The 24,593-nt window shown below is 40.6% G+C and overlaps 1 protein-coding gene across 2 annotated transcripts in view; it reads left to right on the plus strand.

Annotated features, from left to right (window-relative positions):
* The window catches only part of LOC134601006 (START domain-containing protein 10-like), an 84,495-nt gene extending 72,858 nt beyond the window's left edge, over positions 1–11,637 (plus strand). For both annotated transcript variants that reach the window (XM_063445419.1, XM_063445420.1), the window contains exons 6-7: positions 10,073–10,125; positions 11,184–11,637. In XM_063445419.1, coding sequence (XP_063301489.1) covers positions 10,073–10,125; positions 11,184–11,405 — 275 coding nt within the window. In that variant the 3' untranslated portion in view covers positions 11,406–11,637. The remainder of the gene's footprint in view (positions 1–10,072; positions 10,126–11,183) is intronic.
* The last annotated feature ends 12,956 nt before the right edge of the window (positions 11,638–24,593 follow it).

Here is a 24,593-nt window from a genome sequence, read left to right on the forward strand (position 1 = left end):
GAATTGACTTGCATCTTTCAGTGGCTAATGCCATGTTGGCATTGCCCAGCAAACATACTGATCGCTGGATCCACCCCCTGATGGCTAACAAATCTGCATGTGTACCACCTGCCAATTCGGTTTCAACCATGCTGAATATTTTCGTACTCCATCCAAGGACATCTAGGATTTTATCCTGGCAGTTCCACAAGGAAAAATCCTGGCCTTTCTTTGCCTTCCATCCCTGATTTGCCTAAAAATTGGGCGATTTTGTTTGGGTCCACATCAGGGGTAATGCAGGCCGTATCAGGAATTGTGGGATGCGGGCATTCTGCCCTGAGCTTGTTCCATGCCACCTTATCAAGCAGTTTCCTAATGCGTGCGTGTATTTTGCCATGTGATCTAAGCGGTACCACTCTGAGGATCTCTGATGCTGCAGGGTATCCGGGTCAAAGAGCAGGTCAATAAGGGTGGAGCCATCCACTCCATCCTCAGGGTCATCTCTAGGCATGGGCAAGGAGCCTTGCTCAGGAAAATAAACACTGGAATCATAAGAGTCCTCCTCATTGCACTCGCTCAGTGCCCTCCTCTTGTTCAGACTCAGAAGATTCAGTTAGGGCTTTTGCCCTCTTCCAATTCATCACTGATTTTGCCCAGTGGGGAGCTCTTAGTTGTGGTGCAACCAAATTCTTTGTTACGGAACATACCTTATCCATCTGTAAATTTTTGGAGGCATCCCCGTCCAAATGGCAAGATGTTTTTGGCTGACTTACGCCCACTGAGAGCCTCCAGCTTACTCTCTGGGGGTTAGAAATGAGAGTAGCTGGTCGTTGGGTGGACATAATTGAATAAGTTATCGAGTGGGGCACATTACCTGACATGGCCCCCATAGCAGCTTGTGTCACAGACTTGGCCATTGTAGCATCTAGGAGTGAATGAAACTCATCAGTGTTAATTTTCTGTACACCACTAGGGGAGTAAGTGGTTTTGGTGGCACTGATAGAGCCGGTAGCGGAAGCTTCCACCTCTTTACCTGACAGCATGGCACAGTAATTATACTCCCAAGTGTAAAACAGAAAATGGCCTATAGGAGACCCAGGAACTATAAGGATCACAGAATAGGGAGATCCTACACAGTAACAGTACTGGGAAGTGCAGTGAAAAAGAAGTATTACAGGCACAGAATTATGTAAAATATTAAGGCACAGTGGTAAAACAAGGCAAGCTCACAGAGTGTTCCCTCAGGAATGATCTCCTGGGGAGCACTGGTAAGCTACCCAGCAACCCAGCAGTACAACTGTCTTAATCCCGCCCCCAAATGAGCGGTATTGGCTATGCAACAAAAAGCACGGCAAATCTGCCAACCCCAAGATGGCCACCGTGATGCACGAATGCGTGAGCAGTGCCTGCATTAGCGAGCCGCCAGGACAGCAGAAAAAGTGTTACCATGTATAAGGAAGGAGCCTCAGACCTGAGGCTACAACAAAGAGCAAGGGGGAACAAAAACTGTTGGAAAATAACCAACCAGATAACTGAGGGAGGTGGGGGGGGGTGGGGGAGTTGAGTGAGAGATGGAGGTTGCAGGGAGGGAGAAAAGAGGAGCAACAATGCTCCACTAAGGAGAACATCAAAGGGGGGGGGGGAGGGGAAAGGTGGAAAGAAGGTATTCATATACTATAAATAATTACAGGAATTAGAAATTGCTCAAAATTAAGACAGAGATATGAAAATTGTACTTGGCTGAGGAGGCAGCAGCAAAGAAGGAGTGGCTTACGGTCACATGGGACATTATTGTGCTAGAAACATTCTTATTGGATAACATGTTATATGTGGTTAACCCGATAGGGCAGGGGTTCTCAAACTCCGGCCCCCCAGATGTTGCTGAACTACAACTCCCATGATTCTCTGGCTATCTATGTAATTCAAAGAATCATGGGAGTTGTAGTTCAGCAACATCTGGGGGGCCGGAGTTTGAGGACCCATGCTTTAGGGTACATGCGTTTTTTGTTTTTTTCTTTGAATATCTACAATATCCTTTCTTTGCTTCTGAGGAATAAAGAGATTACGCATAATATGAGCCTCTGTGTCCTTTAATTAGATTCTAGTTGCATATCTAACTGTAGATAAAGATAAATTGCTTAGAATTTGACAGTTAACACTTTAGGAATGGGAAACGTAACTGCTATTTCAACTGTCTTATTCATTATAGTATTGGCATGCCTTTGCAACCAGCTTATTTATCAGTATAAAGTTTGACATAATTCCCAGATTTTACTATTAACATGACGTAAAGTCATGATTTTATTAAAGACACGGAGGCGAGTATTATGCATATCTCTTTCTTTATTACTCTTAGCAGCAAAGAAATAGAGATAAATAAATAACTGAAATGAACAAAAAAATACAGTGCTCAAGCAACCAATCATATAACACAGGAAGTGACTATATAATATGCTTGAAGCACCCACAATCCCCCTCTTTCTTGCGGTTAACAAAGACCAAAACGTAGAACATCCAACTTCAGCTAACGTAGTCAACAGCATCTCCAACATCACGAGAAATTCAGGCTAAAGGAGACATAGAAAAAAATATGGTAATATCTGGGCTCCAACTGTATGTGCATAACGACAAACGAGTAAATCACTAAGTCAAGCCCAACTCTTCACACCCAAAATATGTTAATATATCAAGTGGTAGCATAAACTCAATTCTCCAATACATAGAATGTCAGATACCGAAACATAAAGATCAAAACTTCCAATAGAGAACTTACCATACTTACCCACCATACCAGCCAATGTCCAACCACAACCGGGTGGGTGGGTGTGAATAATACTCGCCTCCGTGTCTTTAATAAAATCATGACTTTACGTCATGTTAATAGTAAAATCTGGGAATTTTATCAAAGACACGGAGGCTCCTATTATGCAAGTTCAAAGCTTAGAAACCACTTAAGATGCAAAATGGTCAATCGGCTTGAAGTAGAAATCACGAAAAGTCGATTCCCGTGACCAATCCGCTGCACGTAGAATAACTTCCAAGCGGCAGCCCATAGCTCCACGGACTGAATGAGGGGTGAATCTGTACGTTTTGATCCCGGCCAGAGTCAACAACTCTCGTACTCATCTTGCCAACGTAGGGGTAGACACCGGAAGGTGTGGGGCTCGAAATGAACAAGGGGCATAAATCCGGGGATCGTAATGGTCGAGTAACCTCTAGATAGGCCTGAAGGCATTCGACCGGACAGAGAGCAGGATTATCTTGGAATCTAGGGTAAACAAACACTTTTGAAGCTGACTTCGTCCTTCTGGAGATGTTAAAGGAGATGCCTTCCGGGGTAAACGCAATGGCATTCCAGTCAAGTGCTCGAACATCCGACACCCTCTTACAAGAAATCAGACATAACAGCATGACCACCTTAGCCGACAGCTGTTTCAGTGTCAGATCTTGATTTGGATACCAAGATGACAAAAATCGTAGAACCACATTCACGTCCCAAAAGGTGAATCTCGCACGGGGTGGTCTAGTGAGACAAATCCCTTTGAGCAGCCTGCATACGAAGGGGTGACGCCCTACAGGCGAAGCATCCAAACCTTGATGCCCAGCTGATATAGCGGATCGGCATAGATTAATGGTGCGATACGCCTTCCCAGATTAAAACATCCCAGTAAGGAATTCCATGATCATATGCAATGGGGCAGATACGGGATCCACTGACCATCCAACGCACCAACTAGACCAGATTCGCCAGGCGGATCGGTATGCCACTCAAGTACCCGGTGCCCATGCATTGTCGAGGAGATCGAGAGTTGATTGCGGCACTCCCGCGATAGTCCAGGGTCCCCTGAAAGGGGCCATGCCATCAGATGTAGAAGGCCGCGGTCCACTAACTCGTGCGAGTTGCCATCCGGATCCCTCGGGAAGGTTGGTATTAGACGTGGGTAATCTGCGGTCAACTCCAGTAACCGAGGGAACCAAGGTCGAGACCGCCACAGTGGCGTGATCAGCACCATCGAGCAGCCGTGTCGAGTCAGTTTCGACAGCGTGCGAGCTATCAGATTGAACGGGGGAAAGGCGTAAAGCCGAGCATTCGGCCAATCCTGAAGGAACGCATCCGTCGCCACTGTTGCCAGATCTGGTCTCCAACTGAAAAACTTGGGCACTTGCGTGTTGAGACGGGACACGAAAAGGTCCACTTCGAATGGGCCCCAAATCAGATCCAATCCCTGGAAGGCCGCAGCGTATAAGTGCCAATCTCAGTCTTTCAAGTAGCGTGAGTTCCAATCGGCCGTTGAGTTGTCTAGTCCCGGGAATATGTTCCGCCTGCATGGAAATGTTGTTGTGAAGGCAGAACCGCCAGAAGTCCTTCGCCATGAAAGCTAGCATGCGCGATTTCGTGCCTCCTAGGTGGTTGATGTAGCGCACCTCTGACACGTTGTCCATCCTGAGCATCACGCAACAATTTGCACGTTCCGGTGCAAGGCTGCAAATAGCGAATGCTCCTGCCAATAGCTCCAGGCAATTGATGTGGAGTGTTTGCTCTTGATCTGACCATCTGCCTCCGGTAGACGCGGTACCACAACGTGCACCCCAGCCGTGTAAGCTGGCTTCGGACTCTATCACGAAGTCCGGGATGGATTCGAATATGGCTCTCCCGTTCCAGGCGTCCATGTGGGCCATCGACCAGGTCACTTTGTCTCTGGACTCGTCGTCCAGCCTCACCCTCATCTCGTAAGATTGGCCTGCACGCAGGTGAGAACTCTTTAATCGCTGAAGGGCCCGATAATGGAGAGGCCCAGGAAATATTGCCTGTATTGAAGCGGCCAAGAGGCCGATTACTCTAGCCAGATGCCGAATAGAGAGGTCGTCTGCACGTAACGTACGTCTGATCTCTCTTTCTTGATAGCCTTCATCTTGGACTCCGGAAGGAATAGGAACTGTTGGATGGAATCCACTGTAAACCCCAGGAATTCTATCGATTTGGGTGGGATTCAACAACGATTTCTCAATTGATGAGAACCTAGATTCTGGAGTAAGGACGTAGTCCATGAGACATGAACTTGTAATTGCTCTTCTGATTGGGCCATCAGTAAGATGTCGTCTAAATATATGATCAAACGCACTCCACGGCTCCGGAGGAAGGACACTACCGGCTTCATGACCTTGGTGAAGCGCCAGGGGGCCGAGGAGAGTCCGAATGGCAGACAAGTAAACTTCCATCGTCTCCCTTTCCAGGTGAACTGGAGGAAATCTCTGTGGTCCGTGGTTATAGGAACCGTAAAATAAACGTCCTTGAGGTCCAGTTTGGCCAACCAGTCAGACTCCTGAAGGAGGTCTCGAAGACAATGGATGCCTTCCATCTGGAAATGACAATACTGAAGAAAGGCGTTGAGGAGGCGGAGGTTGATGACTGGACGCACACCCCATCCTTTATCCATGACCAAAAATAGGTTGCTCGTAAACCCCGGTTGAGTAAACGGGACCTCTTGTATTGCACCCTTGGTGTGAAGTTACATGATCTCCGAGGAGATCAATTCTTCTTGATCTCGAGGGAGTGACAGTTCCCTGGGGACAAAGAGCTGAACAGGCATGGACACAAAATCTATGTGGTAACCCCACACTGTTTGGAGAACCCAAGCATCTGTTGTCAAGGTAGCCCACGCCTCGTAAAACTGGGCCAATCTGCCCGCCACCCGCTCTTGCATATGAGGGGGAAAAAGGGGTACTCACCATAAGGGCGTCTGCCCGACGAGGCACCTCTCGGATAGCGGGAATTCCAGGGTCTCCCTCTGGAGGGGAAGAACGGAGCCGGTCTGGGCTCTTGGAAATTCCTGGTAGGGAAGAAGGAGCCTCTCTAGGCTCGAGACGAACCCCGGAATCCACGGCCGGGTGGAGAGCTCCTGTTGCGCCCGGCCCCTCCAAAAACACTAGGGGAAAACGCCCTCTTCATGTTAGCCTGGGCCTTATCAATGGCTGTGAAAGTCTTCACGTAAGACCCCAGGTCTCTGACAAAATTATCGCCAAACAGCATCCCCTCGGCCGAGGGACCAGGTTCTGATATGGCCATGGTAGCCAACTTCGGGTCAATCTTTAGCAGGATTGCTTTCCTGCGCTCAGCGGATACGGCCATGTTGGCATTACCTAGTGGGCAAATGGCACGTTGTACCCAGCCAATCGCCACATCTATATCAAGCTCAGTCTCACCTGCTTTGGCGGCTTCCAAAACCTCATAGGCCTTAGACAGAGGACCAAGGGTGTCCATTATCTTGTCCTGACAGTTTCTCAGGGAAAAATCTAGGCCCTACTTCTGTTTCCAGACCGATTTTATTAAGAAATTGAGCAATCTGAGGATCGACCTCTGGCGTCTTACACGCCGATCCTGGGACTGAAGGTCTAGGGCATTCAGCCCGTAGCTTACTGCGACTCTCCTTAGAGGGTGGCGTGCGCATCCTCTGTGCAATATAGCGGGCGATATGCTCGGGTGGTTCCCACTCAGCTGAACGAGGATGACGCAGGTCGTCCGGATCAAACAGGGGGTTACCCTGCGGATCCAGCAGCCCCGTCGCCGCTCGCCCCCTGGGCAGTAACACCCTTAGCAGGGATAGCGCCCCCAGGACGGGATGCTACAGCAGGGGGAGCTCCCTCCTCCGAGCCGGCTTCATCGAAAGCATATTCCATTTCCTCAGTCATCCTCCTCACTCCGGTCGCTCTCCGACCTTTCCTCACGGGATCTAGCCCGTTTCCATAATCTGGCCGTTTTTGCCCGACCAGGGGCTCTTTTGCGCGGTGGAAGCGCGCCATCTGTGACTGCCTCAGGCGAGTCTGTCAGGGCAGGTATAACCTGCGTCATGGAGTGGGAGGAGAGGTGTTTGGCCTTCACCTTGGCCTTACGGGCAACGGGTGAAGCAGGGGCAGGGACAGGACCTGCTCCCAGTAGGGTACAGGTAGCTACCTGGGGCAACAAAAGACTGCGCTAAAGTCTGGGAGAAGGAGGAGGACATAGCCCCCATAGCGGAGGTGAGCGCTCTCTGGAGAGAGGACACCATGGTGGAGTCCATCAAGGCTTGGAACTCCTCAGATACGGCCTGTCCCTCAGGGAGCCCCTGATGGAATTCATCAATGTGGCCCTCAGGACCATCACCCTTATCCTGCATGATTGCAGGTGATGACTAAAAGCAGTTGCAAAAACGACCGGCAATCTGAAAGCAAAGAGATTAAGAATAATATAAGTATTCAGGAGAAAAAATTCAAGGAAAAAAGTTCAGGGTTTATTAACCCAAAAGGGAAATAGAACAGAAAAAGGAAGGAGCAGCAACAAAAGAAAATCAAGGAAAAGGAATATAAACAGCTAGAATGAAAATTTACACGGCACAGAGTAAATGATTACAGTACAAAAACTAGACCTACCCCACAGTGGTGTGTTCAGAGGGAGAAAAAACAGGCACTGGGTGTCCGCAGAAGCAAATCACCAGAAGAATAAGGTCGGGAGGAGAAAAAGATGGCCGCCGCACGAGGAGAGGTGAGGCAGCTGGCTAGAGCGGGGGAGGGGGCGCGCGCGCAGTAGAAGCGCGGCCCGACCTTCACACGCTCGGGAGCCGCCGCAGAGCTAAGCAGAGGCTCACCGGCGTGTAACCGAAAGGCACTGAGGCAGGGGATACCCCGTGGCCACCCGCAGTCTGCGGTAGGGAGGGGAGAGGGCGGGTGGCGGCGCTGCCGCACGCGGCAGCAAACAGCCTCCAGGGGAGCACACCACAGGGGTAGACAGAAAAATCACAGTAAAAATGAGAAACTATAGTAAAATAAAGTAACAGGCTTCTAATAAGCCCTAAGGCTAAAACTAGGAGCACAAATAATAACATAACAATTCTGTACAAGGTAATTCAATATCAGCACAGAGCAGAAAAATGTGTACTTAACTGGTCTGAGAGCAGCAAAGAAAGAGGGGGAATGGTGGGTGCTTCAAGCATATTATAGTCACTTCCTGCGTTATGATTGGTTGCTTGAGCACTGTGTTTTTTTGTTCATTTCAGTTATTTATTTATTTATCTCTATTTCTTTGCTGCTGAGAGTAATAAAGAAAGAGATATGCACAATAGGAGCCTCCGTGTCTTTAATAAAATCAGATGCTACTTTCTCTGAAATTAAATATGGCGTGAATAATTCGCTGATCATCCTTGTGAATTCTATAATTATACAACATTAGGAAGCAACCTCAATATTATAAGTAAATGGCTTTGGGAAGTTAACCAAGTGGTGATTACCAAGAACCTTAGCTTGTGTTTGACCATTACTTTGAGAAAACCAAATGTATATGTAATCCAGAGAGAAGGGGGTGGGTGTATTACTGTTGTAGTAATTTTCAGTGCTAAAATAAATGCAGGACTATAGGAACTTGGTATCTTCTTGCACTATAGACTATTATGGAGTTTGGAGTGTTTAGTTATAGTGTAGGTTCCTTTTAAGTTTTGTATGACAACTGATCTGCAATGGATATATGAGAACATTAGATGGTGCTGTTGCTTGAAGGAAAAAAAACATTTTTTTGCAATATATTCTGTTAACAGAGCAGAGGTAAAAGTTAAATATGCATGTATTTCATGCTATATAACGTGACAAACTTGAACTATGTTAAACATTTGTTATGTTCTGGGTTTAGGCATATTACATATACAAATTCATGTGCTTTAATTTAGTGAGATTGTATGCACATTTTTATCTTTTTGATTTATGACATTTGTCTATGAAAAATGTTATTCATTTGACTGGAGTAAAGCACATACAATATATTTTGTATGCTGATATTATTTAAGTTGGTCATGCTCTTTACAGCAATTGACAAATGTGTGTACTAATGTGCACTATAACTCATTCATTGCAGTTTAAGTAGCCAAGTTAATCCAGAAATGCAATGCATTTAATTGAACACAAGCAGCAACTCCCAAAAGCTCAATGCACATGAAACAATTCCCTCAGAATATGCACTACTTAGTTGAGCTGTCTCTGAAATGATGCATACAATTAAATTACCACAAAACACACTTTCTTTCATGTCTTGGTAACAATGTTAAATATTTTATCACACTATATGGCCATATTTTGCTTTTGTGTCCAGCTACCTATATGCTTTTGAGGTCTAACATTGTTTTATACAATGCTTACTAGCAATATTTTATATTTATATATGAACACTTACCGACAATTATTTTATCAACCTCTACTACATTTATTCACAAATTCATAGATTTATCCCTTTTCTGTTTTGACTATGACCTTCTCCTGTCTACTGCTCATACCCATACTTCTAGCACTCACTTACAAGACTTCTCGTGGGCAGGTCCATTCCTATAGAACAGCCCACTTTGTCATATCAAATTTCCCCATAATTTCCCATCCTTTAAGAAGACTCTCAACCCCCATGTCTTCAGAATACCCTATGGTTTTCTTGGGTAAATGTCATCCCTCAAATCTATTTTTTACTACTCTCTAAACTTAGTAGGTCCACACTTCACTCACTCATTCCAATTTTGCTGCTTTCCTATACACCTACTTGGTTATACCCCAAGAGGCCCGTGACGTTTGTATACTCCACTTCCTCTAGATTGGAAGCTTGTTCAAGTCGCAACCTCTTTCTCCAGTTAAAGATTGTAATAGTTTGTTGAATTTATTATAAAAGGGACACTACAGGCACCCATCCCTCTTCATTCTAAATGTTATGGTCTGGGTGCAGTATCAATGTCCTCTTAGCCGTGCACTAACCACTAGAGGTGATTCCTGGCCTTTCAAAGAGCACCCAAAACCCACCACCTCATCCTGGGATGTTATATGAAAAGTTTCAATTTTCTTAGTTTAATGATAAGTATTTTAAAGTTTGTCACTATGTACACTTACATATAGTACTTAGTATATTTAATGTGGATAACAATGCCCTGGTTCATGGTTTGTCTAGCAAATATATTACATTTTGTTGTTGATAGTGTGTTGATAGGTTTATTTATTTTTCTCCATATGCTTATGCCTTATTTGTGATGTATTTTAATGCAACTTTAAAACTGTAACAATATTACATTTTCTTTCTTTAATATATTTTTCGTAGGCTCCTTACCAAAGTGGGTGGTAAACAAAGTTTCACAGTTTGTAGCCCCAAAGGTATGTCTATTACACCAATGTATATCAAGAGACCTTGACTTGATTAATGATAAACAGATGGTTTTAAATGAAGGTGTTTGAGTATTGAAAGAAATGTGTACAGTTATGCTCAAAAGTTTGCATACCCTGGCAGAAATTTTGGCATTGCTTTTGAAAATATGAATGATCTTAGTGATCATATGAAGCCATTTATCAATGTTTCAATATGCCCAACGACACCTTGACACGCCTCACAGCTTTTGGCACACTGTGATTTTAGTGACTAGACCAAAATAGAGCTTTTATGATCACAATCATGAGCACAATGTTTAGCGAGGGGTCAACAAGACCTATAGTGAAAATAATACCATCCCCACTGTGAAACATGGTGGTGGCTTACTGATGTTTAGGGGTGGGGAGGGGAGTAGGAAGCTCTACAGGCACAGGGCATCTTGTGAAAATTGATGGCAAGATAATTGCAGCATGTTATCAGAAAATACTGGCCGACCGTTTGCATTCTTCTGCACGAAGGCTGCACATGGGATGCACTTCATCTTTTCAGCGTGACAATGACCCTAAGCACAAAGCCAAGTGGACCCTCCAGTGGATACAGCAGAGCAAGGTGAAGGTTCTAGAGTGGCCATTAGAGTCTCCTGACCTTGATATCATCGAGCCACCCTGGGGAGATCCCATGCAAGACAGTCAAAGACTTTGGATGATCTGGAGGCATTTTACCAAGATGAATGGGCAGCTATACCATCTGCAAGAATTAGGTATGTATTAAGAACCAAGGGTATGCAGACTTGAACATGGGTCATTTATTTTTTTTCTTTGTTGCCATGTTCTGTTTTATGATTGTGCCATTCTGTTATAACATACAGTTGAATATGAATCCCATAAGAAAAAAAGAAATGTGTTTTGCCTGCTCACTCATGTTTTAAAAAATGGTACATATATTACCAATAATCCAAGGGTATGCAAACTTTTAAACACAACTGTATGTTTAATACTCTCATGAAAAATACAAATCAAACAGTTCATTTTTAAAATCTAATCACTTTATGATGCCTCTTATATAGGCCATGAAGAAGATCTACAAAGCTGGGCTAAAGTATCCTGAATGGAAACGGAAACATGAACCAGATTTTAAGCCCTGGGTCTATCCAGAGCAAAATACGCTACCTAGTGTTAATTTGGAAGACTTGTCCATTCAGCGAGCTGATGAATTGGAAAATATAGATGAGAGTGGTGTTTCTGAACATATCAGTGAAGATGAAGATGGTTTGTCGAAAGATTCTTAAGATTGTTATCCTTGAGGGTCACTTAAATAATGTTTAATCCCATATTTTATTTAGTTTGAACATCTAATTTACTTTACAGTTACAAATCTAATTTTACCTTGTTTGCCATTGTTTTGACCTACCCTGTTCTATTAACTCCTGACCTAAATCCTGCACATGCTTTACTGCAGAGAATATTTCTGACAATTTTCTACAAAATAACCATATTTTACATATTGTAGTGACCACTTTGAGATAGCAAGTTAAAAAAATATATATATAGTTCATGATTGACTTTTCCATAAGTATGTAGATATTTATAAAATTAAAAAGAAAACCTAAACAAGAACATTTTACTATGTTTGTATCATTCTGTAGTATGACCTGTTTAATTGGTTTATTTCAAACATCTCCCATTTCAGTCACTTTTCTTGTTCTTGAAGGCACAATACCTTTCACTTTGTCATTATTATATTTTATATAGCGCCAACTTATTCCACAGCACTTTAGAATTATTGAAAGGGAGTGTTTAGAGGTGAAGAAGGCCCAGCTTCTGAGAATTTGAGGTACACCGATATATATCGTTATATAATCTATCCCAGATACACTTGTTGAGATCTGACTGGGATTCAAATCTAGTATTCCTTGAAATGTCATAATCATATGAGGAGTTTCGTTAAATGCTCCCAGTTATAATTGGATCCACATTTCTTGCATGCCTTTCTTTCACTAGCCAGTGAGACCCACACAAAGCAAAGTTGGTGTAGATGTATTAGACAGACTGGTGCATCCTCAATAACTGGCATATATATTAGATCTGGTGTTGAAAATTATAATCTGTAATGTGTATACCAATCTGTTATTGGCAGGAGTTTTTAGTTTTTGTTTTTTTTTTCTTTGAAATGGTAGTTAGTGAAAGTCATATTATGTTTTTGTTTTTACATCCCTGTTTCTACAGTCTTTGTAGATGCATTTATTTTTACTATATGTAATTAAGGCTCATTATGGGTCATCTACATTTATTTAGGTATATAAAAAAATACAGAAACTTGACACGACCTTATACTCTCAAGACTTTAGTTATCCAGAAGTGTGTTCAAGACGTTTAACACCATGGACGTAATTAGGAATCCTAGGGCCCAGGGCAAGAATCCCAGCCCCTTGATCGAGCATGAAGCAGACCTGCTTCCCCAAAAACTAGACTGGGACTGCAAAGCCTCCACACCTTCCCACAGCCAGTGCATATTATGAAAAGGTGTGTTTCTGCCTGTACCCATCACACACAATAAATACACAGCCAATACACACATATAGCACACACAGCCAATACAAATCTTGCACATAGCCTACATATAACATCCAGCCACCACTTGTTTTTGCACATGGTGACTAAAAGTCTAAAGCTGGCCCTGGCTGGTAGAGCAATTCTACAGGCTCCCAGTATATTTTGGCAGAGTAGGCCTGACAGAGGGCCTGGTCGCACTCACGACCTAGGCAACCCCTGTAGTTCCACCACTGTTAACACATGACTGAGCCTAATGGAAGTGTTAAGTTGTCAGTCATAATCTAGGATTTTATTAACTAGTTGCTTATTTCGTATCAAATCAGAAAGTTGTAAAACCATTACGTTACATATTTAATTTTAATTTTTTTTTAACCTTAATTTAATATGCCTACTAAAAAAACATTTTTTTTATTATTTTTGCTGAATACAATATTGCATGTTTATTTCCTTTTGTTTTATGGATAAGCTTTTTCTGTTTAATTTTACTGGTTTGAATTCTGGTAAACAACATTTTACTAAAGAGGAAGTAACCCTAAGAACTTATAAATCCATTAGAGGAAGTCGCTGTCGGAGTTTACAAAGTTGGTAAAGTTTATTTTTTCTGACCAGCCTAGAGCTATTTATATCTTTAAGTCAAATATGTAAACCATATTGATTAGACCTGATCATTTAGATGGATATTTAGAGATTACTCTGAGTTTGCAAACCTCTAAATCGAAAGCACCTACCTCTGGGTTTTTTTTTTTTTTGGGTTTTTTTTATGGAATTTATTTTATTACAGATAATTGTGTAATTTATGTGTTATGGTAAATACACCATAAAGAAATTCTTACAGTCAGAATTTACCACTTCTATAGTTTTACCATGAAGAAAACTAAATATAAACACATTTTTTTAATGATATGGTCATTGGATTTTGAATGAGAAAAAAAAAAGCATATAACTTATATTTCTTACCAATATGCACTGTTCATTCATTCTGATTTATTGTTTTTCAAAGTGGATATTGGGGGTCATGTATAATGACACTGTTATTTTTATGATTATTTTCTAGTGCAGATCTTATGAAGACCTATTTATTCTTTTATTTGCACACGTTTGTTTTCCCCTACTGATTGTTTTCTGTCGTGGCTCAAAAAAAGAAATTAAATAGCAGCAGAGAGACGGTCTGTTGAACTACATTAAAGGACGTTAACTGGTTCAAACATTTTTCACATACACCAAGGAGCGCACAACACGTTTTATACACATCTCCTAATAAGTTTTGATAACTTTTAATATTTATATTTAAATAAAAAAAACTGATCTGAGACTCAAGGTAGGGACTATTGAACCTGCATTACTGTATTATAATTTGCATTCTAGACTGCATATTGGCATACTTCTAGCACTTATGATAAAATAGCTTATGAGGTTTCCATTTTTTTAAAAACAATCTGTAACTATCAGAACACAAAGTCAAACATGAGAAGAAACTGGTCTGTATGTGATTGTGTCACATACAATGCATTCTGCTCTTTCAGTAGCTGCACAGTGGGCATGATATCAACCCACCCTATTTCTCTGCTCTCCAGAAAGTACATTTATTCAGCAGAGCTTTAAGAGCTGCTAGGGAATTCTGGTGGAGTAATGTTTTCTTTCTTGTTCGTGCCACTAATTAGAAAGAGTTAAAGAGAAACGAACAAAATGCATGTATTAGAAGTTGTACAAATATTCCCAAAGAAAAAAAAAACCGTTGGCAATACGAGTGTCCCTGGTTTGCTATACCAGTTTTGTACAGAGTATTCCATCCAGCTGGATAACAGCTCCAGAAGATAGGGAGGTCCTATACACAGAAACAGTATTTTTTTTTTTTTTGGTCTGCACGGACAGGGTCTTCACACCATAACTCCAGTGAGATGAAGTTGTTATGGTACGCAGTGACCTTTATTTGTTTTAATCGTTGCTGCTTTCCATAGAAGCTGTAAAATTCAACATTTGTTCAGTTAATAATAAGGTAATATAAAGGGCAAAGACTATATAACAACAATTGTATTATTCCACTTCCCAAAGTGTCATTGTCCAACTAAAACAAGAAAGCCTGTTAATATCCCTTGTCTGCTAAATAAGGGTTATTGTGCTATTTTGGTCAGCTGTTAGGTTCCTAGGTTTGAAGAATACAAAAGGCTTTTCACTGTACCGCATTGCATCATGTCATGTATGGAAGATGTCTCTGAAGTACTTTTTGAGTACTTCATCCCTCTGATAAAACCCAGGCATCATGAAGGAGAATGGAAGGTGGTAACTTACTAGCGTCGCTTAAAATAATTTTTAAGTCTTTGCACCTACATTTATTCTGAATTATAGTAGTATACCATAGACCACATTGAACTTTATCAATGCCTATTTAGGAACATTTCCAATCTATTACAAGCAAAGGAATGATGAGGAATTTGCTTAACCAAATTAGGTCTTGTTTCTGTACTGGAAAATATTTCATACCTAACTTCCTCTTCCCTTTTTTGTGTGCGATCTTCAACTTGATTTAAATGGAAATTATCACAATGAAAAATATTAAATAGCATTACTGTTTTGTGGTGCAAATGAGGCCAGTATTTCATATCTAGATTGTATTAATAAACTATGCAATTATTTGGAATCTTCAAGAAAGTGCCCAGAATTTTTTTTCTGTTAATTTATTAATGTTTCCTTTTATTAACACAGTAATAAAGGACAATGTATCTCTTTATTTCAATAAAGTTAAAGTAGCTGAGAGACCTCAAAGCTATCTTATCATAAAGAGGATTTCTAACATTCAAAAAAATATGCACTGGTTATTGTCTTTGGACATCCTGACTGTAGATGCTGCCTCTCAAGGATGCACAGGAAGCCATATTTTGCTCCATAAATGAAAACACTGTGTATATTTGTGTCAATTAAATTGATAGTAATGTTAAATGCCAGAAAACGGTTATAGGCAGATGTTGGCATTTTGTTTTTAAAGGACAATTAAGTATTTGCAATTTTTTTGTCTCTTGGTATACTCACAAAACAGTTCTAATTTAATAAGGAAATATGATCTGTGTGGCGTTTTCTTTCTTGGCAATAAAATGTGTGAAACAAATTTTTATGCCGTTCTTTATTAGTTTGTGTGACTGTATCCAAAACACTCTGAAAAATGCTTCCAGACAGATTTCAAAAATTTTCATAGATCTGATAATTACATGTTCAAGAAAATAGTTGCCTTAATACATGTTAAGCATTTCATATCCTATCCTATACTATATATATATATATATATATATATATATATATATATATATATATATATATATATATATATATATATGACATACAATAGTTATAAAACAAACTATGCATGTGTGCTTTTGCACCGAAATATTTAGTGTGTATGTATAGGGAGTTCAGATGTCCTTACTTCCTTTCTACTAGTTGCCACTATAGGAATTTAATCTTCATGGTTATAATTTGTAATGTTTTGGCCGGACAGTAGGTGGAGCTGTTACAAATGTACACAGCTATAGGAGGTCATATAGTTTGTACCTGCTCCCTCTGTTTAACCCCTTAAGGACCAAACTTCTGGAATAAAAGGGAATCATGACATGTCACACATGTCATGTGTCCTTAAGGGGTTAAAGATTCTGATAGTTTTGTGATTCATTACATGTTATTACTAGTAACCAGAGTCCATAGTGAATGCAGTGTTAAAGTTTTTCAGTGCAATATAACTAAACTTCAGGACAAGATGTATTACTAATTTTAAATCCATCTGGGTTTAGCTTTTTTTTTTTTCTTCTTCTAGAAGTCTGCATGCATGAGTGAGGTAGTCCTTCTCTAATGCTAAATTTTTATCTCCACTGCATATATTTTTAAAAACTAATATAAATAGAAAACTTAATTTAAAATATGCAAAAGGAAGTTCACATTCCTGCTGCCTGCACAAACTTCCCCAAGAAAATGTAAATGAATATTTTTCTAACGCTGCAGAGAAAATAATTACCTTTTACTAGTGGTCTTGACTATTGAAATGTAGAACTATATAGCACGTGACTCAGCAATACAAAATTGTTTCCATTCAGCAAAGCCCAGAGATAAGTGCTAACAGTCAAGCATGTACAACTTATGCACAAATAAAATGAGTATACCAGCTCTATCATATACCTTCCACAAAGTTTTTATTTTAACTGAGTGATTAAAAGAACACTCCAGACACCATCACTTAACAATTGCAGTAAAATTATGGTGAGAGTATGTCTCAGGAGTTTTTACCTTTAAGGATTTAAAATATTCTTTAAGAAAGCACCCTCTACTAACTTTATTGGTCCGAGGCTTCATTTGGGAAGCCTTTCTGGGTGCTGCTGATATACTGAGAGTATCATCTGACCCATTCAGCCTATCACTAGTTTCCCATTCAGAAAACAGAGTGGAAAAAGGTATGTATCTTTTCTACTCAGTTTTTTTTTTAAATGGTTCGCTCAATATAATCTGAGATCAGTGGCACCCAGTCCAAGCCTTCAAACCGCAACAACGGATGGGCAGAGCAGTCAGTGCCATCTAAAGTTTTTGGTTACACCATTCTTTATTGGTTGAATCACTAGGTTAAAAAAAAAAAGGCTGTCTCGACTCCCGGCAACGGTGCTGGGTAGTGGGCTCGACATCTCCCCCCCAGTGCTGCTTGCTTCTGCTGGGATGAGGGACTAGCAATCTCCTCTCCCTGTGACACTCTTTGCTGCTGGGCTGGGGGTATCCTCCACCATGCCCTCTCGCTTGCCAGTTCTGCTCTGTGCTGCAGGTACTCGGCCACTAGGTTACTCATGTACTGTATGTATTTCTCAGCTGGGTTGGGTCCAAAGAAAGACAGCAGCCCCTTAAACTCTGTCAAACTCCGCATCAGTGTAACTGGGCGCCATGTTTGTTCCGCTCTAGAAGATATGCAGGAGTCCCAGGGGTGTTCTGGATGTTCACCCAAGACTAGGAAGCCATCCCGCCACTGCCACCAAATGCGATGGACCGACTGGCACTCCGACCAGGTACCTCCATCATTCGCTGCTTCCTAGTACTTGCGAGCACCATAAGCACTGCACTGCACTGCAACACCATAACCACAGTAAACCCCACAAATTGCCACAGCTTGGTTGGAGTCTCGCTATCCTCCACCCACCGTGGACCCAAGACCAGGATCCAGCTTGAATTGGTAGACCTCTCCTAGTCCAGAGAGCAAAGCAGGCTGCTCTTATAAGAGCAAGTGTTGTGATCCAAGGGAGTATAGTGATTATAGCAATCCCCAGAGTGTGAATATAGCTCTCCAATCCCCCAAACATGAGCTTAGACTTCATGAAGGGTAAAACGAATCTCAGTTTAATGGTAGCCACAACTGGACTTTTATGACCGTGTCCATGCAAAGGGCACTCCCCTCTGGACCTGAGCATAAACCACAGTAGAAATAAATACACAATAACATTGGCTCTCTGGTCCAGGACTCTCCCATACAAAATCAGATAATTCCTCCTCTGTGCCTGGGAGATAATTGGATCAGGAACTGTACTAATCTAATCCAATTATCTCCAAGCACAGAAAAAAACATCCATTTTTCAAACCCCCCAAAATACGTTAAAACACACAACCCCCACAAAAGTTCCCCTGATAGCCCTGATCTGGGTGACCACCATATCTAAAAATCACCCAGATCAGTTCAGGGGTTCAGGAATAAGTCTTATTTTTGACCGACCGTGCACATGGTCCTATGCCCAAAACTGTTCCAGGGAATCAGGGCTGACAGTCGGTCTCTCTGTCTGGAGTAGAAAAGTACATAACTCACATAAACAGAGCCTTTTAAAGCCGTTGGGCACGGTATATTGCAGGGCCCATAGTCCTGAGGCAAGAGGCTGGCCAACAGGCCCCTCCAAGAACCTGTGACAAGGTTCAGTTCGTCACAATAAGCACTATTGTTGTCGAATAAGTGAACTGGAGAGACAATGTTTCTCTTTCTTCACTTCCATTTAAATGTGTGCCCTGGTTGTGTCAGGATTGAACTGAACTGACACATTAGTAGCCAAATATGTAATAGCCGGTTAAAAGAAACGGAGAAACAGAAGGGAAAAAGATATATGTGATTTTCAATGTTTTTATTTAGTGATATAATTTCTAGAGAAGTGACAGTGACCTTTAAGGGATCAATTTTGTTGGTATAAGTTAGACATGTCCTAAGTCAAGAGAAACATGTGAAATGGCCGAGAGAAGAGATTTACGAGTATGAATAAAGGGTCCTGGAAAGAAGTACTAGGTGAAGTTGGCTACACTGACAAAATCCAACATTTGATCCACATAGGATCCCACAAGAGTGGGAGAACTTATCAAAGGGGTCATGTGAATTTTGTGGTGGTCCCATGCCTGGAAACAATGCATTAATGTTTTTTTTTTTTTTTTTTAAATCGCGCCAGCAAATTCCATAGCGCTGTACAATGGGCTTATGTTGCAGTTTATTTGTAGGTAGAAAAGAAAAAAAGGTGGAAGCTACAGGAAAGACACTCAAAAGATGGGGTAAACCCACAATGGACTACCAGGGTAGTAACAGGAAAGAGGAGACAAGCTATGAGTGCCCTTAGTGGATCAAAATATCATTAAAATTTTACTTTTAATAGTACAAAAAACATAAAACAATTGGAGGAAAAAATAAAAAATTTTGAAAATAACTTTTAGTGAATTTACAGTAAGTGTAAATGTATGTATAGCAAAAGAAAAGAAAAGAACCAAAAAATAAGTGCTAATCAAAATCTGTAAGCTAGATGGTGAATACACGTATACCTATATTATAATGGTATATTTGTGCACATAGTATCGCGGCACATCTGCCCCAAATTGCAATGTGGGTGATATTCGATACTTCAAGTAGTGTGCAATTCGGAGAACACTGAATTGGGGTCTAATGGGCAGCTGCTGCCGAGTTTCTGAGCATGAATCAGCCCTGTGACCTATGTAAAGAGAGATCTTCAATCGCTGATGAAATGTCCAGCGTATTTGACAGACCTGTCAAACGATCCCAGTCGAGATGAGGATTAATCTTTCTAGTGATAAATCATAATTAAATGAAGTGCTGTACAAATATACACAGAAGATATGGTAGCTGTATGCAACTGATAGTCCAATAGCAATCAGTGTAACGTGTGAGCGACCAAATAGACAAAAACAATCAAACACTGAAAGTGCTGGTAATCAACCCTGTGACCTATGTAGAGAGAGACCTATACTAGCTGTTAAGATATCCAGCATACTTATTGACAGGTCTACAATGGTCACAGTGCAGATATGGTTCCTTCTTTAACCCCTTAAGACCGCAGCCAAATGTACAAGTTGTGATCCAAAAAAACGTAAACAAAACCTGGCATTTGCGCTATATGTCTGTCCAACCATAATTCACCTCTTTCATATTAAATGCACCCCCCATTATTATATATCATTTTATTCAGGGGAAACGGGGCTTTCGTTTAACATCAAATATTTAGGTATGGAACATAATTTAATATGAAAAAAATATTTTAAAAATGGGAGAAAATACGAAGTTTTTACATTTTTTTAGTTCTACGTGACATTCTAACTGTGAATGTCATAATACTGTTTGCTTTTACTGCAATACAATACACATATTTGTATTCAGCGATGTCTCGCGTGTAAAACAGTACCCCCTATGTACAGGTTTTATGGTGTTTTGGGAAGTTACAGGGTCAAATATAGCGTGTTACATATTTCAGTTTTTTTACATTGAAATTCGCCAGATTGGTTACGTTGCCTTTGAGACCATATGGTAGCCCAGAAATAAGAATTACCCCCATGATGGCATACCATTTGCAAAAGTAGACAACCTAAGGTATTGCAAATTGAGTATGTCCAGTCTTTTTTAGTAGCCACTTGGTCACAAACACTGGCCAAAGTTAGTGTTAATATTTGAAAATGCAAAAAACTGAACATACCCTATTTGCAATACCCTGGGTTGTCTACTATTGCAAATGGTATGCCATCATGGGGATAATTTTCATTCCTGGGCTACCATATGGTCTCAAAGGCAACCTGGCGAATTTTAATGTGAAAAAACTGAAACGCAAACCTTATATTTGACTCTGTAACTTTTGAAAACACCATAAAACCTGTACATGAGGGGTACTGTTATACTCAGGAGACTTCGTTGAACACAAATATTAGTGTTTCAAAACAGTAAAACGTATCACAACAATTATATCGTCGGTGTAAGTGCCATTTGTGTGTGAAAAATGCAAAAAATGTCACTGTCACTGACGATATCGTCGTTGTAATATATTTTACTGTTTTGAAACACTAATATTTGTTTTCAGCGAAGTCTTCCGAGTAAAACAGTACCCCCCATGTACAGGTTTCATGGTGTCTTGGAAAGTTACAGAGTTAAATATAGTGCTAGACAATGTAATTCCCTGAACTTTTGGCCTGGGTTGGCAGGCAGGTCCTGCAAATTGTAATTAATAAAATGACCTAATTATGTAAAATTATTACATAAATATATGCGTAGAATTATTATATATATATGTGTGTATATATATATGTGTGTATATATATGTATATAATTTTTTTTAATTATTTTTATTTATATATAGGTATATACATAGTGATATATACGTATATACTTATGTATATAGATATATATATTATTTCGTTCTACATGTATTTTGATATCAATATATATATATTAATTTTAAAATACAGTTAGAACAAAATTACGCATGTTTATATATTTTTTATCTATTTTTTTTTCATTATTTTTTTATTATTTTTTTATTTATTTTTTTAACGTATTTATATATTTATTTATTTTTTATTATATATAAATATATATATAATGAAAATTATATATATATTTAATCAATATCATTGTACGTGTATTTTGATATTAATATATATATATAATTATGTATATATTAATATTAAAATACACGTAGACAGTGTATGCATATTTATGTGTATGTGTGTATATGTGTGTATATATATACTTAGATCATATATATAATAAATATATATATGATCTAAGTATATATAATTTATTTTTACACTGTTTTAACATTTTTTATTTTTTTTTCAGACAGCAGGGGGAGTACCTGTCATTACAGGCACTCCCCCTGCTGGCAATGCCTTGGACGGCTATGCCGTTCATGTGATCGCGGGGTCCTCGCAAGGACCTCGCGATCACATGGCCCTGGGCGGCTGAAGAGGACGCAGGGGGACTCCCTGGGCTCCCGGGTAAGTCCCCCATACCGCGATCGCCGGCGTGGGATCGCCGGCGACCGGGTAAGTACATAAGATCGCAGGACGTACTATGCCGTCCTGCGGCTTTTAGAGCCACCAAAATAAGGACGGCATAGTACGTCCTGCGGTCTTAAGGGGTTAAAGTGATAAATTATACATAAATGAGGTGCTATACAAATGTTCACTAAAGATATAGTTGCTACATTCTTTGTAGTGATAAATTATACATAAATGAGGTGCTGTACAAATATACACTAAAGATATAGCTACATTAGATACATAAAAACACAGAGGACCTGTTCATAAGTTCTCAGGATACCTCTGGTATAAGTAACTTGCAACAAAACAAAGTTGCAGTTAGCTTGCAACAAGACAAAGTTGCAGTAAAAACTAAAATAGTAACAGTAATAATTTACTTGGTAAACGGAGTGGAATGTTGCCACCAACTGCATATGAGAATTGGAGCTAAAATAGCCCAAACTAAACCACAATAACTATTATAGCCAGCAGACACAGAGGGAGGGGGTAGTATCACGATCGAATGTGTACTGAAGGTGAAAGAATAATGCACAGTGGCATAGATCTACCCCACAATATAGTCTGCTCCAGTCATAACAGGAGTGGTGAACAGGATCCTTCAGAGAGTGCAGTCATGTTGATCTGAGGACTCAGATGAGTTGTGACGAAATGCGCGCGTCAGGGGCCATTGGATTCAGTGCAACAGCTCAGTGTGTGGTCCTCAGATCAACATGACTGCACTCTCTGTTACCTGTTACCAATGTCATAATTCATTTTATGCTGGGGATAGCTTTTTAGAAAAGAAGCCACATGGATGCAGTGGTTTATCATGACTCTCTCTCTCTGGAAAAGCATAGCACCAACCCCCGTTTCAGAGACATCTACTTCTAATATAAAAGGCAGGACGAGCAACTATAGGGGCTGAAGCAAATGCAATTTTGAGTTGTTCAAAGGCATTAATGGCTTCTCTTGATCAAAATATACCTTTAACTGTTTTACACGTCAAATTGGTTATCGGGGCTATTATCATAGAAAAACTGTCACAGTGCCCAATCGGCACCTCAGTGTGACCACATCTGATCAGTGCGGCCACACTGTCACGATGCCTGATCAGATGTGGTCACACTAAAGGAGGGAGAAGCTACTCACCTTGCCTCCAGCGCCTCTCCCTCTGCACAGCTCCTTTGACAGCGTCCGGGTCCACAGTGGCTGCTCTTATCAGGTATGCTCACACTGAGGTGCCGGTCGGGCACCATGACAATCACTCCTGTGCAGGTGGCTGTAGGTTTTTCACTGGGTTCATAAGCCAGCATCTACAAGTATACCTTGAAACTCTTAATATGTTAAATAGCAAGCAATATTAGATGATTCAAAATGTTTGTATATGTTAAGCAGTTATAGGTACCAAGTAGCAAGCCTCCCCCTCATTAAAAACACCTTGACAAGGTTGACTTTCTGAGGATAAAGGCATCAGGGGCATACCCAATTTGACAAAGGCATGTACAGTTCACTGCCAGTGGTCACAGGCCAACAGTACATTTATAAACTAGCAGTTTTTTTTCCTTTTAGGGGAGAAGGGTGCAGTTATACAGTGGCAAGAAAAAGTATATGAATCCTTTGGAATTATCGGTTTTCTGCATGAAACCTTCATCAAATGTCATCTCATCTTCATCAAAGTCACAAGTATTCAGATGATTGTAACCTTTCATGTATTATTTTTAACACATCCAATTAAACATTTACCGTGCTGTGGAAAAACTAAATGAACACTTGGATTTAGTAGCTAGTTGATCCTCCTTTGATTGCAATAACCTGAACCAAGTGTCCTCCGGAAGCTGTGGATAAGATCTGCACAATGTTAATTGTTGATTGATCTGAAATTATTTTGGCCAGTCTTCCATACAGAACTGCTTCAGCTCAGCCATCTTCTTAGGATGACTGTTTTGATCAGCACTCTTGAGTTTAATTCCACAGCATCTCTATGGAGTTAAAGTCTGGGCTCTGACTGGCCACTCCAAAAGGTGGCTTTTTTATCTCAAGAAATTCTGTAGTGGACTTACTTTGAAAAATGTTTCCCTTGATGATAGCAAGTGGTCCTGGCCCCCTAAGCAGCAAAGTAGGCTAAATCATGATGCTCCCTCCACTGTTCTTAGCCATTTGGATGATGTTTTCATGTTAGTATATGGTGTCCTTTTTACACCATACATGTACTATGTGTTCTTCCCAAGAACTCAACCTTCTATTCATTAGTCCACAAAACATTTTCCAAGTAGCATTGTGGAGTTTCAGTGTGGTCGTGGGTAAACTTCAGGAGTGCAGCAATGTGTTTTTGGAAAGCAGTGGTTTCTTCATGGTGTCCTGCCATGGACACCAAGCTAGTTCAATGTTTTCCATAAAGCATGAACAGAGATGCTAACATGTTCCAATAATTTATTCAAGATTTTAGCTGTAACTCTAGTTTTTTTTTGTTTGTTTTTTAACCTCCTTAAGAATTGTGCGGTGTTCACTTTGTCGTCTTGGCTGGACGGCCACTTCTAGGAAGAGTAGCCACAGTACTAGATTGTTTCCATTTATCGACAATTTGTGTAAAAGTGGGCAGATAAATATCTAAGCTCTTTGAGATAACTTTGTATTCTTTT

Source organism: Pelobates fuscus, chromosome 3 (assembly GCF_036172605.1).
Source record: "Pelobates fuscus isolate aPelFus1 chromosome 3, aPelFus1.pri, whole genome shotgun sequence".
NCBI lineage: Eukaryota > Metazoa > Chordata > Amphibia > Anura > Pelobatidae > Pelobates > Pelobates fuscus.